Genomic DNA, 20129 nt, shown 5'->3' on the forward strand with positions numbered 1-20129 from the left:
GAGCATTTGTGTCACATACATATATGGAACCTAAGGGTACTCTTCTAACGCAGTACACTTTGTCCAGGTGTTCCTTGTCAGACAGTCGTACAAAGCAGGTAAAGAGTTGTTTCCAATGAGGCCTATGACACAAGTGAGGCTGTTACCAAGCAGAAATGGCTACCAGCCAACAAGGTCTAACTCTGGATAACTGTGGGCAAGATGGTGTACAGTGTGTTCTCCAACAGGCCTTCAGCTAAGGGTTCCATTGTATAGCACTTTGATCCCTTCCTGGTTTTGCAAATGATGTGTTCTGACTGGAAGAGATAAAGACTTTGCTTAATGAAATGCTTGCTTGATCTTCCATCATTCATGCACTCAAACTGTCAGCTGGCCCAGGCTGAGCTGTTAAGTCAGCCCTGTGGGGGGGAACACCATCACTCTTGAGCTACTGCAAGTGTTACTGGCTGACAGTGAGACCAAAGGCTTCACCTAAGAGCATTAGGTGAGATTTTGTGGATTATTTATTAAGTGTTTAGTGCAGTTTCCTCTCCCAGAGTCTTAGGCCCTGTCTACACTGGCAAGTTTGTGTACACACTGCCAAGCCACTTAGTGCGCAGAAACTGCGCAGTTGTAGCGCTTTAAGAAAACCACAACGAGAGGCATACAGTTTTCTGTGCCAGGGCTGCTGCGCTGCGCTACCAGTGTAGACACTGTGGTCGATTACAGTGCTGTGATTGGCCTCTGTGAGGTGCCCACAATACCTGTTCTCACCTCTCTGGTCATCGGTTTGAACTCTACTGTCCTGCCCTCAGGTGACCAACTGTCATCCCCACCCTGTAGAAAATTTGAAAGTCCCCTTCCTGTTTGCTTGGTGATGCGTGCATCTTTCCAGGTGGCCATGCCTGCTCCATGCACCAGACGATACCCCTCTTGGAGCAATGCCAAGCTGCTGGACCTCATCAGCGTTTGGGGAGAGGAGGCTGTCCAGTCCCAGCTGTGCTCCAGACGTAGGAATTATGATACCTATGGACAGAATTCACAATGCATGACAGAAAGGGGCTATGATCTGGACACATTGCAGTGCAGGGTCAAAGTGAAGATACGCTGGAGGGGAGGGATAGGATACAGAAAGACCTAGACAAATTGGAGGATTGGGCCAAAAGAAATCTGATGAGGTTCAATAAGGATAAGTGCAGGGTCCTGCACTTAGGACGGAAGAACCCAATGCACAGCTACAGACTAGGGACCGAATGGCTAGGCAGCAGTTCTGCGGAAAAGGACCTAGGGGTGACAGTGGACGAGAAGCTGGATATGAGTCAGCAGTGTGCCCTTGTTGCCAAGAAGGCCAATGGCATTTTGGGATGTATAAGTAGGGGCATAGCGAGCAGATCGAGGGACGTGATCGTTCCCCTCTATTCGACATTGGTGAGGCCTCATCTGGAGTACTGTGTCCAGTTTTGGGCCCCACACTTCAAGAAGGATGTGGATAAATTGGAGAGAGTCCAGCGAAGGGCAACAAAAATGATTAGGGGTCTGGAACACATGAGTTATGAGGAGAGGCTGAGGGAGCTGGGATTGTTTAGCCTGCAGAAGAGAAGAATGAGGGGGGATTTGATAGCTGCTTTCAACTACCTGAAAGGGGGTTCCAAAGAGGATGGCTCTAGACTGTTCTCAATGGTAGCAGATGACAGAACGAGGAGTAATGGTCTCAAGTTGCAGTGGGGGAGGTTTAGATTGGATATTAGGAAAAACTTTTTCACTAAGAGGATGGTGAAACACTGGAATGCGTTACCTAGGGAGGTGGTAGAATCTCCTTCCTTAGAGGTTTTTAAGGTCAGGCTTGACAAAGCCCTGGCTGGGATGATTTAACTGGGAATTGGTCCTGCTTTGAGCAGGGGGTTGGACTAGATGACCTTCTGGGGTCCCTTCCAACCCTGATATTCTATGAAGGAGCTGCAGAACGCCTACCCCAAGGTGCGGGAGGCAAACTGCCGCTCCGGTGCTGTGCCCACACGCTGCCAGTTCTACAAAGAGCTGGACGCGATACTTGGCAGTGACCCCACCTCCACTGTGAAGACCACTGTGGCTTCTTTGGTGGCTTGCGTACCAGTCGAGAGTGGACTGAGGCAGGATGAGGAAATCTTGGATGAGGATGTGTAGGGGGAGGGAGATCCAGAGGCAGGGGATGACTCGGAGACCAGAGATGCATGCAGCCAGGAGCTCTTTTCTACCATGGAGGAGGCTAGCCAGTCACAGCTGTGGGATCTTGGTGAAACACAAACAGGACAGGAGGCCCCTGCTAAGTGGATCTGATTTTGGGAATTGCTGAAGTGAGTTATTGGGGGCAGGGGGGTTGCAGAAAGCATGCTTGTCTCCCACCGCATGCCTAGTCTGAGCGGTGGAACAGGCTGTTGATTGACTCCCTCACTTCACGGGAATCTACCTCAGAGTTGTCCAGGAAACTCTCGTGGAGATACTGGGCAATCCGCTGCTGCAGGTTCTTCAGCAGAGCTGCTTTGTTTCTTGCACCATTAACAGTAACTTTCCCTCACCACTATGCCGTCACGGGGGAGGGGGGCATTGCTGCTCACAGGTGAGCCACATAGGGGCCAGGGCGGAAGCTGCAAGTTTGGAGAGGACCCTCCCTTGAGTCCCTGCTCACCCTCAACACTGAGATATCTTTCATAATGATCACCTCCTGTGGAAAGTGTGGGGACAGGAATGATTATCAGGCCCCAACCTACAGTGCTGGCTTTCCCCAAGAGCCACGTGCCCAGTGTACAGCAGGGTCCGGGAAGAGTGATTTACCTTGCCCCTGTAGATACTCACCATTTTTGCAGTCTTGTGGCTCACGTGTGCTTTCCTGGGGTCAGCCAGTTAGTGACAGGTGTATGAGTACTGGCAGTGTTTTAAATCACTGAATCAGTGTTGTCTGTGTTGCAAACAATACTGCTTCTGTAAAATGTTGCATTTAAACTTCACAGAGATGACCTTTTGAGCACAGCCTCCCTCTTTGTTATTGGCGGTTGAATAGCTGTGCAGAATTAGAAAGTGGCCAAGAAGAACTAAGGAGGACTTTCTGCTTAATGTTATGATGCACTCCACTGCCGAGAAACAGGAATTGAAGGAGTAGAGGGACTGAAAGGAGAACACAGCACGCCAGAATGAAGCCATGGAGCAGCTTTTAAGTGTTATGGAGCGCCAAGCAGACATGCTCCAGGCGATACTAGCTCTTCAAACTGAGCAGCTCTGTGCCCGCCCTTCCCTGCAGCCACTGTCGCAAAACTGTTTCCCATGCACCCCCAGACACTGCCAAAACACTCTTATCAACCCCCTGGCTCCAGTGTATACCCGCGGCATTCCACTCCTCCCCTCTCACAGTCCAGCCCTGCGGACCCCCAGTACCCACTGCACTCAACACCCATCCCTCTGCAGTTTGGCCCTGCTGAAGTACAGCAGTCGCTGACTGTACTCCAAAGGAGAAGGTTGGATATGAGCCCTGGACATACACAAATCTTTAGCCGTCCCAGGACGACTCTTCCTGAGACCTTCTTCCCTTTCCCTATCCCCCACCCTGCTGATGTTTTTTTTGTTTGACTCTCTCCTCCGACTGTTGTCTTTTAATAAAAGAATCGTGTTGGTTTGAAAGCAATCTTTATTCCATTAATTGAAAGCGAAAAGAGTCCTGCAAAGCAATAGACAATTTTGTTAAACCCCCTTATTGCATCATGTGCACCAATCACCTCCTGGCATTACAAGCACCGGGATTTGTATTGTAGGATCAAGTCCAGTAATAGCTCTTGCGGGAATGGGTGGAGATGTTGCCTAATGGAGTTTGGCGGGGGGAACTAATTTCTAACTTTGTAATCAGACCCTCACTTTTCTTTCTTTTCTTCCATTTTGTCAGTAACTGCAGAAAACAACTGTTTGCAGTACTCTGAGCTTGTAGGCAGAATAGACAGGCCTGGTTCTCCACTGCCTTGTAGGTTGTGTCATTTCTGCCTATGTGCCTGGCTATAGAATACTGGTGAGAATAGAGACGTATGGATTGGTAGCCTTTTACACTCGCTTTGCACAGGTGTAAATAACTGCACAAGTGCAAGGCTGCAGAGAATCGATCCCAGTAGGTATAAGGCTTAGCCTCCTATCTAGTGAGTCATTCTGCCTTGTGAATGCAGTGGTATTGGTTGGTTCTAGAGGGATCCACATCTAGCCTTTCCCTGCTGGGGTGAGGGTTACTCTTAGTCCATGATGGGGTAGGAAGTAACACACACAGTATCTTTGCAACTGAGGATAGGACCGAAGGGTGGGGAATCCCTTAATGAACCAGTTATACAAGAGTTCAGAACTCTGCAAGATGCTTATGTTGTTTGAATTAAATAGTTTATATTTTATGATTTCTAGGCACAGTGAAGATTAAGGCTGGCATTTTCGAAAGTGTTGGCCTAATATTACTGTACATCCATTGAAGTCAGTGGGATTCTTACCACTGACTCTGTTGAGAGTAGAGTTCAGCCAGTTGTGAGCGCTTTTGAAAATCCCACTCTCAATTAATTGTTGCTAACAATTGGTACAAACCATACCCACTACTACTTCTATTTCTACTGTCCCTTGCTTTTTAAGTTTAAATACTGTCCGGTTATGCATCCAAATACAGTAAAAGCCAGAGTGCACAAATTCCTCTTGCACTATGTCCTTAAAAATCTCCAAATTTGGGTATACTGATGCATAAGACTGCAGTAAGAAAAGGAGTACTTGTGGCACCTTAGAGACTAACCAATTTATTTGAGCATAAGCATTCATGAGCTACAGCTCGTTTCGTCGGATGCATACTGTGGAAAGTATAGAAGATCTTTTTATACACACAAAGCATGAAAAAATGGGTGTTTACCACTACAAAAGGTTTTCTCTCCCCCCCACCCCACTCTCCTGCTGGTAATAGCTTATCTAAAGTGATCACTCTCCTTACAATGTGTATGATAATCAAGTTGGACCATTTCCAGCACAAATCCAGGGTTTAACAAGAACGTCTGGGGGGGGAGGGGTAGGAAAAAACAAGGGGAAATAGGTTACCTTGCATAATGACTTAGCCACTCCCAGTCTCTATTCAAGCCTAAATTAATAGTATCCAATTTGCAAATGAATTCCAATTCAGCAGTTTCTCGCTGGAGTCTGGATTTGAAGTTTTTTTGTTTTAAGATAGCGACCTTCATGTCTGTGATTGCGTGACCAGAGAGATTGAAGTGTTCTCCGACTGGTTTATGAATGTTATAATTCTTGACATCTGATTTGTGTCCATTTATTCTTTTACATAGAGACTGTCCAGTTTGACCAATGTACATGGCAGAGGGGCATTGCTGGCACATGATGGCATATATCACATTGGTGGATGTGCAGGTGAACGAGCCTCTGATAGTGTGGCTGATGTGATTAGGCCCTGTGATGGTGTCCCCTGAATAGATATGTGGGCACAGTTGGCAACGGGCTTTGTTGCAAGGATAGGTTCCTGGGTTAGTGGTTCTGTTGTGTGGTATGTGGTTGCTGGTGAGTATTTGCTTCAGGTTGGGGGGCTGTCTGTAGGCAAGGACTGGCCTGTCTCCCAAGATTTGTGAGTGTGTTGGGTCGTCCTTCAGGATAGGTTGTAGATCCTTAATAATGCGTTGGAGGGGTTTTTGGGGTTCGCAGAACGTTGCAGGGGGTTGGCCAGAAAAATTTCACTCATGGCAGCCAGAGGACCCCGGGTGTTGGAGGCAGCAGGTGGGGCTTAGGTGCAGGGCAGACAGCCCGAGCCCCAGGGAGAGCGGGGTTAGGGTGGTTGGGGCTGGCAGCCCGAGCCCCAGGGAGAGCAGGGTTAGGGTGGTTGGGGCTGGCAGCCCGAGCCCCAGGGAGAGCAGGGTTAGGGTGGTTGGGGCTGGCAGCCCGAGCCCCAGGGAGAGCGGGGTTAGGGTGGTTGGGGCTGGCAGCCCGAGCCCCAGGGAGAGCGGGGTTAGGGTGGTTGGGGCTGGCAGCCCGAGCCCCAGGGAGAGCGGGGTTAGGGTGGTTGGGGCTGGCAGCCCGAGCCCCAGGGAGAGCGGGACCTGCAGCCCGAGCTCAGTTGACCAGGGTGGTCAACGGGGTCCAGCAGCCTCTATTCCTGGATGCCCTGAATATGATATTTGGACATTGGACTATAAACTATGAATTATTTCTGAAAGAACTCTTTACAACTACAAAGCTCACCATCTCTGCTATGACTCTGAACCTCAATAAATCGAGCTCATGTCTATATATATATTGATCTTTTAACCATGCTCTCTTTTGTTTTTTAATAAAATTTAGTTTAGTTAATAAGAATTGGCTGTAGCATGTATTTGGGCAAGATCTGAAACATTAATTAACCTGGGAGGTAATGTGTCCGATCCTTTGGGATTGGTAGAACCTTTTCTTTTATATGATGAAATAAGATTTACAGAAATTTTCAGCATATTTGACATGGGTACCTGGATATAGGCCTGAGGCTGGGCCACTTTAAGGGAACTGTGTTGTTTGGACTTCTGAATAACTAGTAAGGTAATAAAGCTGTTTTAGTCTGGCTTGGTAAATCTAAGTATTGGAATATTCACCAGCATTTTGGGGATTATCTGCCCCATTCTTTGCAGTTCACCCTAATTGGGTGACCACAGCTGGCTCCCCACTAGGACCCCCGTCACACCTTCCTACTGCAGAGCTTTTCTGGGAAAATGTCAACCTTTTTATTTTGAATTTCTGACTAAGACTTCTGTTTAATAATGTGTCCATCTAACTCCCAGCAGTGTTCCAGGGCTGCATTTTATTTTTGGGAGTGTCTCCCCAAATTACTTCCCCTTTTGAGATGGCAGAAGGGACCCCTTCATACTTCAGGGAGTGAGCTAAGCCAAGAAAATCCAGAGGCAAAAGGAAAGACCTGTATCTCCTACTTCTCTATTTATCAAATGTCTCACTGGGGTGCTCAGTTGGCTCTGTAAGCAGAGTGCATTTGCCCCCTGAGCTCCCCTTTCCCAGATAGGAATAGAGGTAGGCAGTAGTGGAATAGCCATCTTTAGGAGCAAACCTTCCTTTTCCCATTTGCGTGGCAGATGAGACCAGAAGGGCAGATGGAAAATCATGCCTAAGGGCCTAGCGGAGGGTTGTGGGCTCAATTGCTTTCTCCCCTGAGGTTGTGGATGGAGGGTACTGGACATGGGATGAAAATGGCCAGTGCCAGAGAGTGGTGGTAAGGGGCCTTTGGGCCAAAACTCTCTCCCTCTGCTTCCATATCCAAACCAGAGGATAGATTCTTCCAGGCAGAGTACTGTGAAACTATGCTTAAGAGGGTCTGCAGTTGCCCTAGTCAAGCTATAGCTATTTGCCCCTTCTTATCTTCCCTGAGAAGATATCATAATAGAGAAATGGGGATTTTCCTCCCGTATAGAAAAGATTAGGGAAGTATTGGGTTTTTGTCCCTTGATGCCACCATGGGTCATCAGACCCTCATGCCCAGGCTGTTGTTCCCAGCTGCTGCAGGTTGTCATGCCTCACCCTGTCCCTCCATCTCCACCCTACAGCAGCTGTCCATGGAGGGGACTGCCCAATTGTGGAAGAACAAGAAGAGAGTAAGGGGTCTCTTGGACCACCATTTACTAGTTTCTAGCCTGCCTGGCCTTCATTTTATAACAACAGAATTCAACTTTGTGTCACTACTGAAGGCAAAGTGGCTGTCTTCTCTAGTGGTCAGGGAGAGGGCTTATTTGGGTACAAGAAAGAGGAAACCACAGCATCCACTGGTTGGAACATAGTGATTTATTGAGGTCTCAGAGCACTCTTCCTTCCATGGATAACAGGCTCGTTCTGGCTCTGACAGTCACTGTCTTATGGTATTTTCAAAACAAACCTAGGAAGAACGCCAACAGCCTGATCCCAGAGAGAAAATCAACGTATCCTATCCTGGATGGAGCAAAGTTTCCTATTTCTATACACACTGCCCTTCCAGGATATGATGAACACCAGGCAGAAGTTGGATTAAGCAGAATGAAACCTGCCCCCAGAAGTATCTTCGTTCATGGTAAATCAGTTTGGTGGGCTGGTGATAGACCTCTTTGCATCTCTGCACCAAAGCACCTTTGGCCTCTCCATATGTCAGGCCTCTGGATATGAGGTGATGGATGCTCTCTTGCAAAGGTGGGCGAGATTTCTATTTGCCTTCCCACTTTTTCCACTGCTTCCCAGGAATAATAGAGAACAGGAAGGAGAGAGTGCCAGTGATATTACAGATGACTGTATGGCTGAGGAGGCTGTGGTTCTCGGGCCGGATTAACGTAGTCCTTTCAATGTGCCTACCTTACAGAGAAGGTCTGTTGTTGCAATTCTCTATCCAGCATGAGGCAAATTGAAAATGGATACTTGGATGAAGTGATTATCACTCTCATTGTCCTAGTAAGAAGTCAACAAATAGAAGTTACTGGCAGAAGCAAAATCCATATTTTAACTGCCACGTTAAACAAGTGAAATATAGCCTTGAATCCTTCAGTATGGCTCTAATGTGGGTGTAAGAGAGTGTCCAAGGAAAGTGGTCAAGTCTCTGTAATATAATGTTCTCAGAAAGTTCAAGAAAAGGACATTTTGTATAAGCCCCAACATTAAAAGTATTCCTTGGGCAGCTACTCTGATTCTAGCTTTCCAAGGTAGTATAGATTAGAATACAGACTGAGAACTTTATTCTGGTTGTATAGGGGAAAGGACTTTGGGTTCATAGAACACTATGTAATACCTTTGAGTATTGGAGATGTTAATCTGATCATTTAGGAAGACTGGGAGGTCTTGTTAGACAGGCTTTAAACTAGTTGGGGCGTGGCAGGGGGAGTTTTCTGTGCCACAACAACAACATAAAAACCCTGACAAAAAAGACATACTCTGTAAACTGAAAGTATAATACAAGGCAGCAGCTGGAATTATGCAACTCAGAAAGTAGACAAATAGTATATTAAAACCTGTATAAACAAACTGAAGGATTACAGGAAAGAAGAAAGAAAAGGAGTACTTGTGGCACCTTAGAGACTAACCAATTTATTTGAGCATGAGCTTTCGTGAGCTACAGCTCACTTCATCAGATGTTTACCGTGGAAACTGCAGCAGACTTTTCTGCTGCAGTTTCCACGGTAAACATCTGATGAAGTGAGCTGTAGCTCACGAAAGCTCATGCTCAAATAAATTGGTTAGTCTCTAAGGTGCCACAAGTACTCCTTTTCTTTTTGCGAATACAGACTAACACGGCTGTTCCTCAGGAAAGAAGAAGTAGACATGAAACTAAATAATGGAGATCTGTAAAATCTGTTGGGATGATTTTTATAAATGGAATGTCAACATTGATGATGAAATCTACATGGGACAGACAGATACAGTGGGAGGAGACACTTGGGTTTTTTTTTATATTATGTCATAAATAATTTCCACCAACTTTCTAATCTTTTTTGTCTCTTCTCTTAACTCTCTTGATTTGTGGATGCCCTTTTACAAGCTGTCTAAAGTATGAATTGTTTAATTACCTGTTTTGCTCATATAGGCCTTTTAAGGAAAAGAAAGCTTCTCTCTCTCTCACATTGTTGGTCACATTGTTGGTCACCCACCTTTTCTCTCTAATATCCTGGGACCAGCACGGCTACAGCAACACGGCATATTTGAAGGAAAGGGTTTGTTCTGCAGTTTAGTGTTTTTTCTTTAAATTAACTACAAATGTTTTCTTCAACGAATATTTAGTAGCTGTGATAAGCCTGCTGTAGCACGGTGGTCTCCAGATTGTTATTAATTTTACAGGCTCTGTCAGATGTGCTGCACTACCAGTGTGTGTAAGATGGTCTATCAACCTTAATTTTAAATGTTGTTGCATTTCTGGGACTAAGTTGGGCATTTAATGTTGCTTAGCTGTAGTGCTTTGTAGTTTTAATGTTACCTATTTAGCTATTTTACCTTTATAACTGTGGGTTAGAACATTTAAATGATTAAAACCCTGGGTATTAATATGTAAAGTGTGAGGTTTTATTTGGGTAAGACTAGAGGTCTTATAACCAGAGGTCTAGTTGAACATATTCACATTCTTGTGTGTGTTTCTGAGTGATAGTTAAACAATGTACCATAGTTATAGATTTGCGCAGGCAATAGCAAGGGCAGATTTACAAGTGCTTGTAAAAGCTACTATTAATAGAACTGGCATGCTGTTTAACAAGACAATAATCTTGTTCCCCAGTGAGGGGAAACCTGAAGGTGGAGTAGTTTATCCTCATAATGGAACCAGATTATTGTCTTGTAAAACAGTACACCACCCTTTTTTATTGCTAGTAGATTCCATGTAGACATATGAGAAAAATAGAAGAAAACTGAAGCTTTCAAATTGTAGAAATACTTGGAAAAATTATTAACAAACAATATTTAGCTGGCTGCCAGTGTTCTGTGGGATTTGGAATGTGACTTTTTTATAACAACCAGTTGTTACATTTTTACATGTGTTGTTATATTGAACTTGGTGCTATACATCTGCCCATTTGGGACAATCCAGATTTTATTTACTCATGACTCATTACTAGGTGCTACTACTTTGTGGGTAAAGATTTTTGGGAATGATTTAAAATTAAGGCCAGTGCAAGAGTGACTTCATTCGCCCAATTCTTACCATGGGAGAGATCAGAACAGTTGATAATGCCAATTTTAGTATAATTGATGTATCCTATTTCAGTGAATGAGTAATGTAATAACATGATTCAGGCTCAAATCTAAGTAGAAAATGCTTATATGTTTACTGACTTTCTTTGAATTGCCTGATTTAAATTAATTTGTGGAATGTTTATTTTGTCTGATTGCACTAATAATTTAGGCCACATGCTATAATAGTTTCACATTTGTGGCTTTAAAACTGTCCACACATTCTTAGATTGTTCTGTCTTTTGTGTCTTTCACACATCTGTGGTGATTGGGCTAAATGAGAATAAACTGACTGGATCCCGTCAGCAATTTGCAGGAAGTGATGTAGAAAGCAATAAAAGGATGAGTTGCCAAAATAAAATAAAGAGATCCTAGAGACAGTATTTTTAACATTTCTTGTCTTTAAAGTGCGTGAAAAAGAAAACAACTGCTACTTTAAGAATGCTTAAGGTTAATGTATATTTAATGGTGCAAATCTTTCATAGAAAGAATGAAGAAAGTAAATCTATTTCATGTTTTGTCTTGGCTCATTTGTTACATTTGTTTTCATCAGATTAGCTTTAATGGTTACTCGGTTTTGAGAAGATTTTTACTTTTGTCCCTTTTCATTTTGAAATATTTTCTATTATAGGAGTGACATCTCAGTGACATCATCATCTTTCTCTGGGATTGTTATTTGATCACTCTTTCCACTTCAGATCCTTACAAAAATGAGCAGGACTTATATCTGCCATGAAATGCAGAGGCAGAATAAACCTTTTACTGCTTAGTATTCATCATATTAAGGGCCTACTTATTCAGAAATAAGGCAGGCAGCTGGCAATAACCATATCATTCATGATGGAAAAATTCTTGTGTAGTCTTATATTCCTATTGCCCACCAGCTGTGCACAGTGTACCCGCTAATGTAAATGGGAGTTGTGTGTGAACAATGGGTAGTATATGACATGACGAATGTACCTTGTGGCAGGTTCCTCATAATACTTCCTCTGGTGCAAGGCCTTGATATGGCCCAAGGGCAGAGCTTGTAGTGTGCCAGTACATAGGTTACAAAAACAGTGCTGTTGAGTGAATAACTGTATTTTTATTTCTAATGAGCTATGCCAAAGTGCATTTTTGAAGATAAGTTACTAATATGAAAATATCTTACAGACTGTTTATTAAATCACCTAAGAGCTAGATTTATTACAGTTGCAGGTTAATCGTTTGTGTGCATTTTAATTTGTGCATCATAAAACAGTTTATAATCTGAACTCTGGCAGAATTCAGACTTCAGTTTCTCATGTGTTCACTGTTAGGAGTTTGCATTTCCTGGCTTTGTGTTTGCTTTGGACTGGTGCTTGATAGTTGTATCAAGGGGATTAAAAAGTCACCAGAAAAAGAAGTAGAAACTTGAATGTGGAAGTGGAGGGTACATATTCTGTAAAAGTTTCCTGCATCCCACGTCTCCTGTTGGCTGGGAACGGCGAACCATGGCCACTGGGAGCTGTGGGCGGTCGTGCAAATGTAAACAAATGGTCTGGTGGCGCGCCAGTGGATTACCCTGACAGGCCGCAGGTTGCCCACCATTGAGCAAGATAGCTTGTGGAGAGCAGTATAGTTCATGGAGGGCAATAAAGCTTTGCAAACCAAGTAACTAATTTCAAAATTAAGAAATAAATGCCAGTAAGAATCTCCTGTTTACATGTACAGCAGTTTTTATTTTAAAAAATCACATGTCTGATAAACAGCTGTTGATCATGTTGCTTCTAAGCATAGGTGCCTTTTTCAGCCGCTGTTTCTCATTTTTTTCTAAATTGTAATAAGCCAAGTATCCCATCTGAGTAATAAGAATGTCAAACCGTGGAAATTGACTTGGCTAGATTAGGTTTATGGGCCTACACAAAGATCATGTTCTTCAGCATAAAGAGAACAAAAATAATCAGAGGAGTGAAATCCCAGTGTAAGAATGTTGGCTAGGGAATAGACCTAAACAATAATCATGAGCAATATATTCTGCATGTGTGTTCCCTGCCAATCCACCTCTCCATCTGTTCTGGCGAGGATAAAGTACTAGTCCTTTCAAGAAGCAGTAACCACCCTCACTCCCAAGTAAAATACCCAGTGTATTATATATGCAATTCAGCATACATCAAACTATCAAACTGAGAGACAGCACTGTAAAAAGACCTTTTAATGTCACACTTGGAATATTCTTTTTCAAGTTCACCCTTATTTAGGAAATTATTACCTCTAAATTGACTTTAAATAATTCTATCGCTCTTCACATAATTTTTTCAATATTTGCATGTTGGAGACATATTAGACTTGAACTGTGTTCCTTAGAAAAAAGAACATGGATGATTTCACTGAGATCTCTAAGATCCTGAAAGGAACAGATTGATTCTGATAAGCTGCTTGAGACAGTTACTATTTTGAAAGCAAGAGGTCATGGACTCCAACCTGAGGAAGGGACTAGCATAGCATATAAATAGTTTAGGCAGAATTTCCTCATACACAAGCTGGTTGGAATAGGAAACAAACTGCCAAAGTTAACGGAGTAAACTAACTTGGCTGAGAGCTGAAGACATGTTTGGAATAGTAGGAAGTGCTGGATCTAGATACTAACTGGATTTTTGGGACACAATTTAATACTGGGTATATTTTATTTCCTAGTTCTTTAAACTTTTTCCCCTTTCTATGTGTCCTACTTACAGGTGTTACGTTGCACTTGATAAAAGAACCACGGTATCAAAGTTGCCAAGTAGTGGCTGAATGTGCTGTCATTTTATACGAGAGAGATCAGGCTTTTAAAGGAGGAGATTATCTCAGAATCTCACTGATATCAATGTGAAGGATTGTTACAGATCAAGGGTAGAATGTGGACTTGATGTACTAACTAAACTTTGAGCTATCATTATTTATTACCTGTTCTGCACTTTGACACATTCAGCATCGCACAGTGAGAAAATGTTTTCTCCATTAGGACCAGTGCTATTTCAGCCCTATATTTCCCTTTCTTCACAACCCTGCTTTTTTTTTTCTTGTCCCTATTTCTTTGCATGTGCCCTCTTTTCTTCCTTCTGCCCTTTATCCCCTGCAGCAACTCCCTCCTTGGCTTCATTCCTGTCCCCCTTCATCATCCATTCACTCTACTGGTGAGAGATGAAATGAGTAATGTTGTCATTTCACGTATTGTTGTTGGATTTTTGAGTTAACACTCAAATGAAGTTAATGGGGATAGAAGAGTTCACAGCTCTCTGTGTCATTGTTTCAAATTGTCTGCAGACTCAGGAAGCCAATGTTGTTTTAGGTACACTTTTGTTTCTCATTTTGCTTACATAACATTTTCAAGTGTTGCTTTGCCAAAAAAAAAAAAAAAAAAAAAGGATTGCATTCTGCAGAATCTAAAAATACCACATGGGTCACAAAAATATATAAAATGTGTTGGTGACTGACATCTTTGCTGTAGATACTGTCTGACGGTTGATGGAAGAGAAACAGAGACTTCTTCACTCATGCCACTTTTTGCAGCTGGCAGTAGTCACTTTTCAGACACCTTTTGAAGAGGCAGAATTTGATGGCCTTAAGAGGAACAAAGAATTTTGCAGGGACTAAATATGAACCTGCAGCCTTTGATCTGCTAAGTGTGTTTAAATACACAGTTTACTTTAGCTTAAAATGTCTTTAATATAAATAGAAAATGTATAGGTTACATGTTGCTACTAAAAAAATTCCCATTTACTGCTGATGGCTATATGTGTCAGCTTTACTAGCTGTAGAGTTGCCTTGTTAGGAGGTAACTTGGAAATAATACTCAAGCCAGTGGTTCCCAGTCTGTGCTCCCGCCATGGGTTATGCAGGGTCTGACCCTTGAGCCAGGGCCGGAACACAGCAGATAGCACTTCTGCCGGATGGAGGATGCCATTTTTTCTCTCAAAATGGCGTCCTCCATACAGCGTGACTGCACATGCAGTGTGTGTGAGAGGTGACGCTAGCAGGGACATTCCCATGCTGCACGGGCGGGGTGTTCTGGTAGCCCTGGAAATGAAAGGGTCCAGGGCACTTAGTAAGATGCCAAAGGGATCCTGGGGAAAGAAGTTTGGGAATCACTGGTTAGGCTGTGTGTACACCACAAGCGCTACAGCAGCAGAGCTGCAGGGCTGCAACTGTGCCTCTGTAATGCTCGTATCTTAGGTGCTTCCTTTGCTGATGGAAGGTGCTTTACAATGAGGTAGTTAATCCACCGCTTCCATCGACCTAGTTGGGTCCATGGTGAGGGCTCGCTCTTCCCCACCCTCACTCACTTTCACCGGGCAGGGGGTTGGGGTGTGGGCTCTGGGCTGGGGGGTGAGGCTGAGGGGTTCGGAGTGTAGGAGGGGGCTTCAGGCTGAGCCTGGGGCAGGGGGTTGGGGTTCAGGAGGGGGTGCAGGCTCTGGGATTTTGGGTGTGGCAGGGAGCTCAGGTCTGGGGCAGGGAGCTCAGGTCTGGGGCAGGGAGTTGGAGTGCGGGCTCTGCGGGGGAGTTTGGGTGTGGGAGGTGGCTTAGGCCTGGGGTTTAGGGTTTGGGGGGGTGAGGGCTCTGGCTGGGGGTGCAGGCTCTGGGTTGGGGCTAGGGATAAGGGGTTTGGAGTGCAGGAGGGGGCTCGGGGCTGGGGCAGGAGATTGGGGTGTGGGACGAGTGTGGGATCTGGGAGGGAGTTCGGGTGTGGGAGGCGGCTCAGGGCTGGGGAAGGAGGTTGGGATGCGGGAGGGGGTGAGGGGTGTGGGCTCCAGCCGGCAGCACTTACATCAGGCAGCTCCCGGAAGCGACCAACATGTCCAGCTCCTAGGCTCAGGGTCAGCCAGGTGGCTCACACACCGCCCCTGCAGCTCCCTTTGGCTGCTATACCTGGCCAAGGGGAGCTGTATAGTCGGCACTCGGGGAAGGGGTAGAGTACAGAGACCCTTGGCCGCCCTTGCGCCTAGGAGCTGCTGCTGGACACGCCAGCCCCTTCCGGAAGCCACACAGAGCCAGGGCAGGTAGGGAGCCTGCCTTAGCCCTGCTGCACTGCCAACCGGACTTTGGCATATTTTAGAATCTCCCAGATGGCTTTCAGTAGCCACCGGGAGATTGAAACCGATTCCGGAAGACTCCCGGCCAATCTGGGAGGGTTGGCAACCATAACTACGGCTCTCAGGGAGCAAAATTTTTCACAGCCCTGAGCAATGTAGCGAGGTCGATATAATTATTTAGAGTAGTCCGGGCCTTAGTTTAAAGTAAAAAGTCACATTTTGATAAAAAATTAGCCTTTTGAGGAAAAGCGCTCACCCTGCAGACACCTTTTTTTTCACAGAAATGAGATTTACGATAGAAAGTAAATTACTATAATTGAGATGAGTAATTGAGAACACAACACTGAGAATCTGCAAGCAACACTCATAAGAATTGGGTTTTGGTCTAGCTTTAACCCAATATTCATCCTTATGTGGTCACCACATTGTTTCTATTTGTTCTGTTTCATATACTTAAAGCTTTAAAATATTGATGATATAATAAAATATTCTTGCTTTTACCTTCTATGTTTACTGTAATTTAGAGGTGCAGCTATTGAAATCAACAAATTATTTTAAATAAATTGGAAAATTGAATCTTGTTGCTTTGTATATTTAACCAGAAGTCAGCTTGTTAAATTGGAAAGCTGAAGCTTTTGACTGAGGATATGTCTACGCTAGAAATGTAGGTCAACCTATATTAGCTGACTTACATCCACAGCAGTAATTACTGATGGTGCATGTCCACACTACCCTCCTTGTGTCAGTAGTACCTGTCTTCACCCTGAGCGCTTCCACTGACCTAATAGGGGCAGTGTGGGAAGCTGAGAGCCTGGTCTCTCAGCTCTGCTGGCAGCTCCTTACAAGGAGACTGGCTGTGTCACAGGCTCCCCCTCCCTCTGCTCCCCATTCCCTACCAAGATGTGGGGAAGCCGCCCTGGGCTTCTCATCTCCCATTTCCCTGCCGGGAATTGGGGGGAAGCTGGTTGGGGCTTCTCACCTCCCCGTTCCCCACTGGGAGCCAGGCAGCCTTTTCAATTTAAGGGCTCAGGGAGTGCAGTGGGGGTGGGGTGGGGGGACCACCTGAGTGTCTCACCCTGACTTCCAGCTCAGAGTGGGGTCCAGCTGCCGGGCTTCTTGCCCTAGCTCCCAGCCGGGAGCAGGGTCCAGCTTCTCAGCTCTCCAGGAGAGTGGGGTACAGCTGGGCTTGGCTTCCCAGCTTTCTTGTCAATTTCAGGGTAGGAGCCTGCATGAAATTGACAAGACAGGATGTAAGTAACAGTGTGGATGCAGACACTGCATCATCCTAACTACACCGACATAAGCCATATGCCTCTTGTGGAGGTGGAGTTATGCTGATATAGTAAGGCACTTACATCAACTGGAGGAAGGCTGTAGTATAGACACGAACATAATTAGGTTGACTTAAATTGACTTACGTGAACCTAACTGTGTAGTGTAGACCTTGCCCTGAATGTACAGTATATGCTCTGCCACATTAGATTCTGAATGTCCACTCTTTATTCACAGGTCAGGTGTAGTACAGATCACTGAAGTGATTATATGTCCATGTACTTCATGAGATCTAAGGAAACTGCTCTTCAGAATGAAAAGTGTTTCAGTTTACATGCTTCTTCAGTTATATATCTATATGCAGACAATGCAAACTAGGGTAAGTGCTTTCGGAACTTGCGGGCTTTGATGCAGAAAACATTTACTTCCTATATTTTAATTGTCAGTTCTCTTAACTAGTAACAGCCAAATAAAATTTTAAGAATACCTTCACTCTTGTGCTCTCTATCTTTTCTTTATGTTAAATATTATTTCCATGCTAACCCATGAGAAGACTTAAGAAAATAAGGGTTGAGGCTGTGATAGTGGAATGCAGTTCCTTTTCAATCAAGTTTCCTGATGTAAATTAATTTTTCAACATTTGAAGACATTTACTTAATTTACAGGAATCTGTAGTGCTGTCTGGCTGCCCTTTTAGGATTAGCACTGTGTTCTCTGATTTTTAGGATATCAATCACTGCTGTTGTTGTTCAGTTAAAAGACAAAAATATTAAAATACAGTACATTCTCTGTGTGGAAGCAGTTCATTTGATTGTATGATGCATACTGTAAACTAGATAGCTGAAGTGCCCAACTATTTAGAAATTACAATTTAAAATTCAAACTTTTTTAATATTTAAAATTTAAAATTCTATTTAAAATTATTATTCTAGTATTATTATTTTATTATTATTATTATTCTATAGAATTTGAGTGAATTTCTACTTTGGTGTCCATGCTGACTGCGTATATTAACACTTACGTTTGCTTTTTTTTATAGTTTGTTCTTCCTAATTGGATTTTTCCAGTTCTGTTGGATGTTTAACTATAGCTATGGCAACAAGAGTAGAGATCAACTCTGCTTTAGCATCCTTAACAACAATACCTGATTTAAATGAAATTACAAGTGAGGATAAAACACAGCGCACCTACATCAACCCTCTTTTGGATGCAAGTAATAAGGCTGGTCTACCTTCTAATCCTTCAACACCAATAATTCTTGAAGAAAAAAACAAATTTGGGAGCACTTGGAGACCAGCAACTGTGCCTACTCCTGGATCAAGGCCAAGGCTTTCTCCAAAGCCATTTTCTAAGGATAAACCTTCAGATACTTTTGCGAATGTGAAACCTCCTGTTACAGCTCTCAAACCAAATAATTTTGTCCCCAAGTTCTCTGTGTATGGACAGCCTACTGAAGAAATGACATCTGCTAAGGTGTTAAGTGGAGATGTCCCTCTATTAGTAGATCAAAAACTAATTGAAAATGAAAGTAAAGGCAACAATGAATTAGTCACAAATGTGACCTTTTATTCCAGTCCCAGCAGAAATACTGTGATTCTTTTTGAAACAGCTAGCACTGAGAAATCCAAGGTAAATTTAACACGAGGTAAAATATCTGTTGAGGAGCATAGAACACTTGGCACTGTACAGACAAAAGAGTGGCAATGTAACGCAAAGCCTGAGATGATCTCTCAGCTATCTGTGACTTCCAGAAAACCTGAAGGTGGTCTGCATAGGCAAATATCTTTTTCATCAGACCCCAGACCAGTCTCCTGGAATCCTCACCAATCTGATGAAAAAAACGACACATATGAAGATCCTATAGGTGAGAGAACCAAGGATGTTGCAAAATATGCCAACAGCGAGGTTGGCTTATTAACTGAAGTGCAACGAAAGCTAAACCATAGACCAGTATCTGCTGTTTTTCTGGAATCATTAAAAGATCAAAAGTGTAGCAATTTGGAAGTCTCCAAAGAAAAATCTCCAACAGAGAAATCATGGGTTAGAAAACCAAGGCCTTTGTCCATGGATCTAACTGCCAAATTTGAAAATAAAGACGTTTCTCTGTGCAGGAAAACTTGTCCATCTGATGCGATTAAGGAGAATTTACCAGGAATTCACTTCACTGACATAGACTCCCAAGAACAGTCTGAAATGAGGCCTAAAGTTGAAGAAATAGAACTGAATAAAGGTGATCCCTCTAAATCAAATCTGAAATGTAACAATGAGGACATTGACTTTCTTGATGTTAAAAACAAATCTAGTGAGCAAAACCAGAAAGTCTTTCCAGAAGATTTAGACTCATCCAGCCCAAACTATTCAAAAGACTTGATACAGATCTCTGCAAAAGATAAAAAATACCCTTGGGAAACTAAACAGAAATCTAAAGATGAACAAAATGAGAAAAAAATTGACATTGTAACTAACTTACATGGATCAGAAAAAAAGAAGGAGATGGCTAATAACAAAAGCAAAACAATTAAAGAAGTGGAAATATTGGATCAAAAGGAAACTTCCAGAGTTTTAGTCAGTGCAAACTCTACAGATTCCTCAAAAAAAGAAAACAAGACCTTGAGGGGGAGCGTTAAAAAGCACATCCGTTTGTTTGCTGGCTCAGAAAGTAGCATTACTCCAATGGATACCGAGCCTCTCCCAGCAGCCACTGAGAGGGAAAACAGAAATGTGAACATCCAACAGAGAATCAGAGAACTGACAACAGAAAATACAGATGTTAAGCCAGGAAATCTACGCAGATCACTCAAGTCACGACCACTTTCTGCAGACTTAACAAAGAAGTAAGTTACAGAAGAGATGTTTAATACTCTATTCTTTTCAAGTTTTCAATTAGTACAAATAAAAAAAATCAGATATCACAGTTCCTCACTTGTAATCTTCAAACATACTTTTTCTTAGAATTCTGCTTAATCCGTTGCTCATAATTTATCTTGATAGTGGCTGCAAAAATACGCTGTCAGTAATATTAATTCTTGCATGCTATCTTAGCAGTCTCTCACTACTGCTTGAGTTTTATTTACATGTTTTGAAATCCAGGTATGAATAATATAGCTCACGCTGTCATGTATTTTCAAAGGTTCAAAATATAACCTGAGTTTT

At 43.4% G+C, this 20129-nt stretch overlaps 1 protein-coding gene across 1 annotated transcript in view; it reads left to right on the forward strand.

Moving 5' to 3' along the window:
* The window catches only part of KIAA1671 (KIAA1671 ortholog), a 160153-nt gene that overhangs the window by 19664 nt on the left and 120360 nt on the right, over positions 1 to 20129 (forward strand). The window contains exons 2-3 of the mRNA XM_048821755.2: positions 17214 to 17355; positions 18016 to 19810. Of these exons, the coding sequence (XP_048677712.1) occupies positions 18069 to 19810 (1742 nt within the window). The 5' untranslated portion in view covers positions 17214 to 17355; positions 18016 to 18068. The remainder of the gene's footprint in view (positions 1 to 17213; positions 17356 to 18015; positions 19811 to 20129) is intronic.

Source organism: Caretta caretta, chromosome 15 (genome assembly GCF_965140235.1).
Source record: "Caretta caretta isolate rCarCar2 chromosome 15, rCarCar1.hap1, whole genome shotgun sequence".
NCBI lineage: Eukaryota > Metazoa > Chordata > Testudines > Cheloniidae > Caretta > Caretta caretta.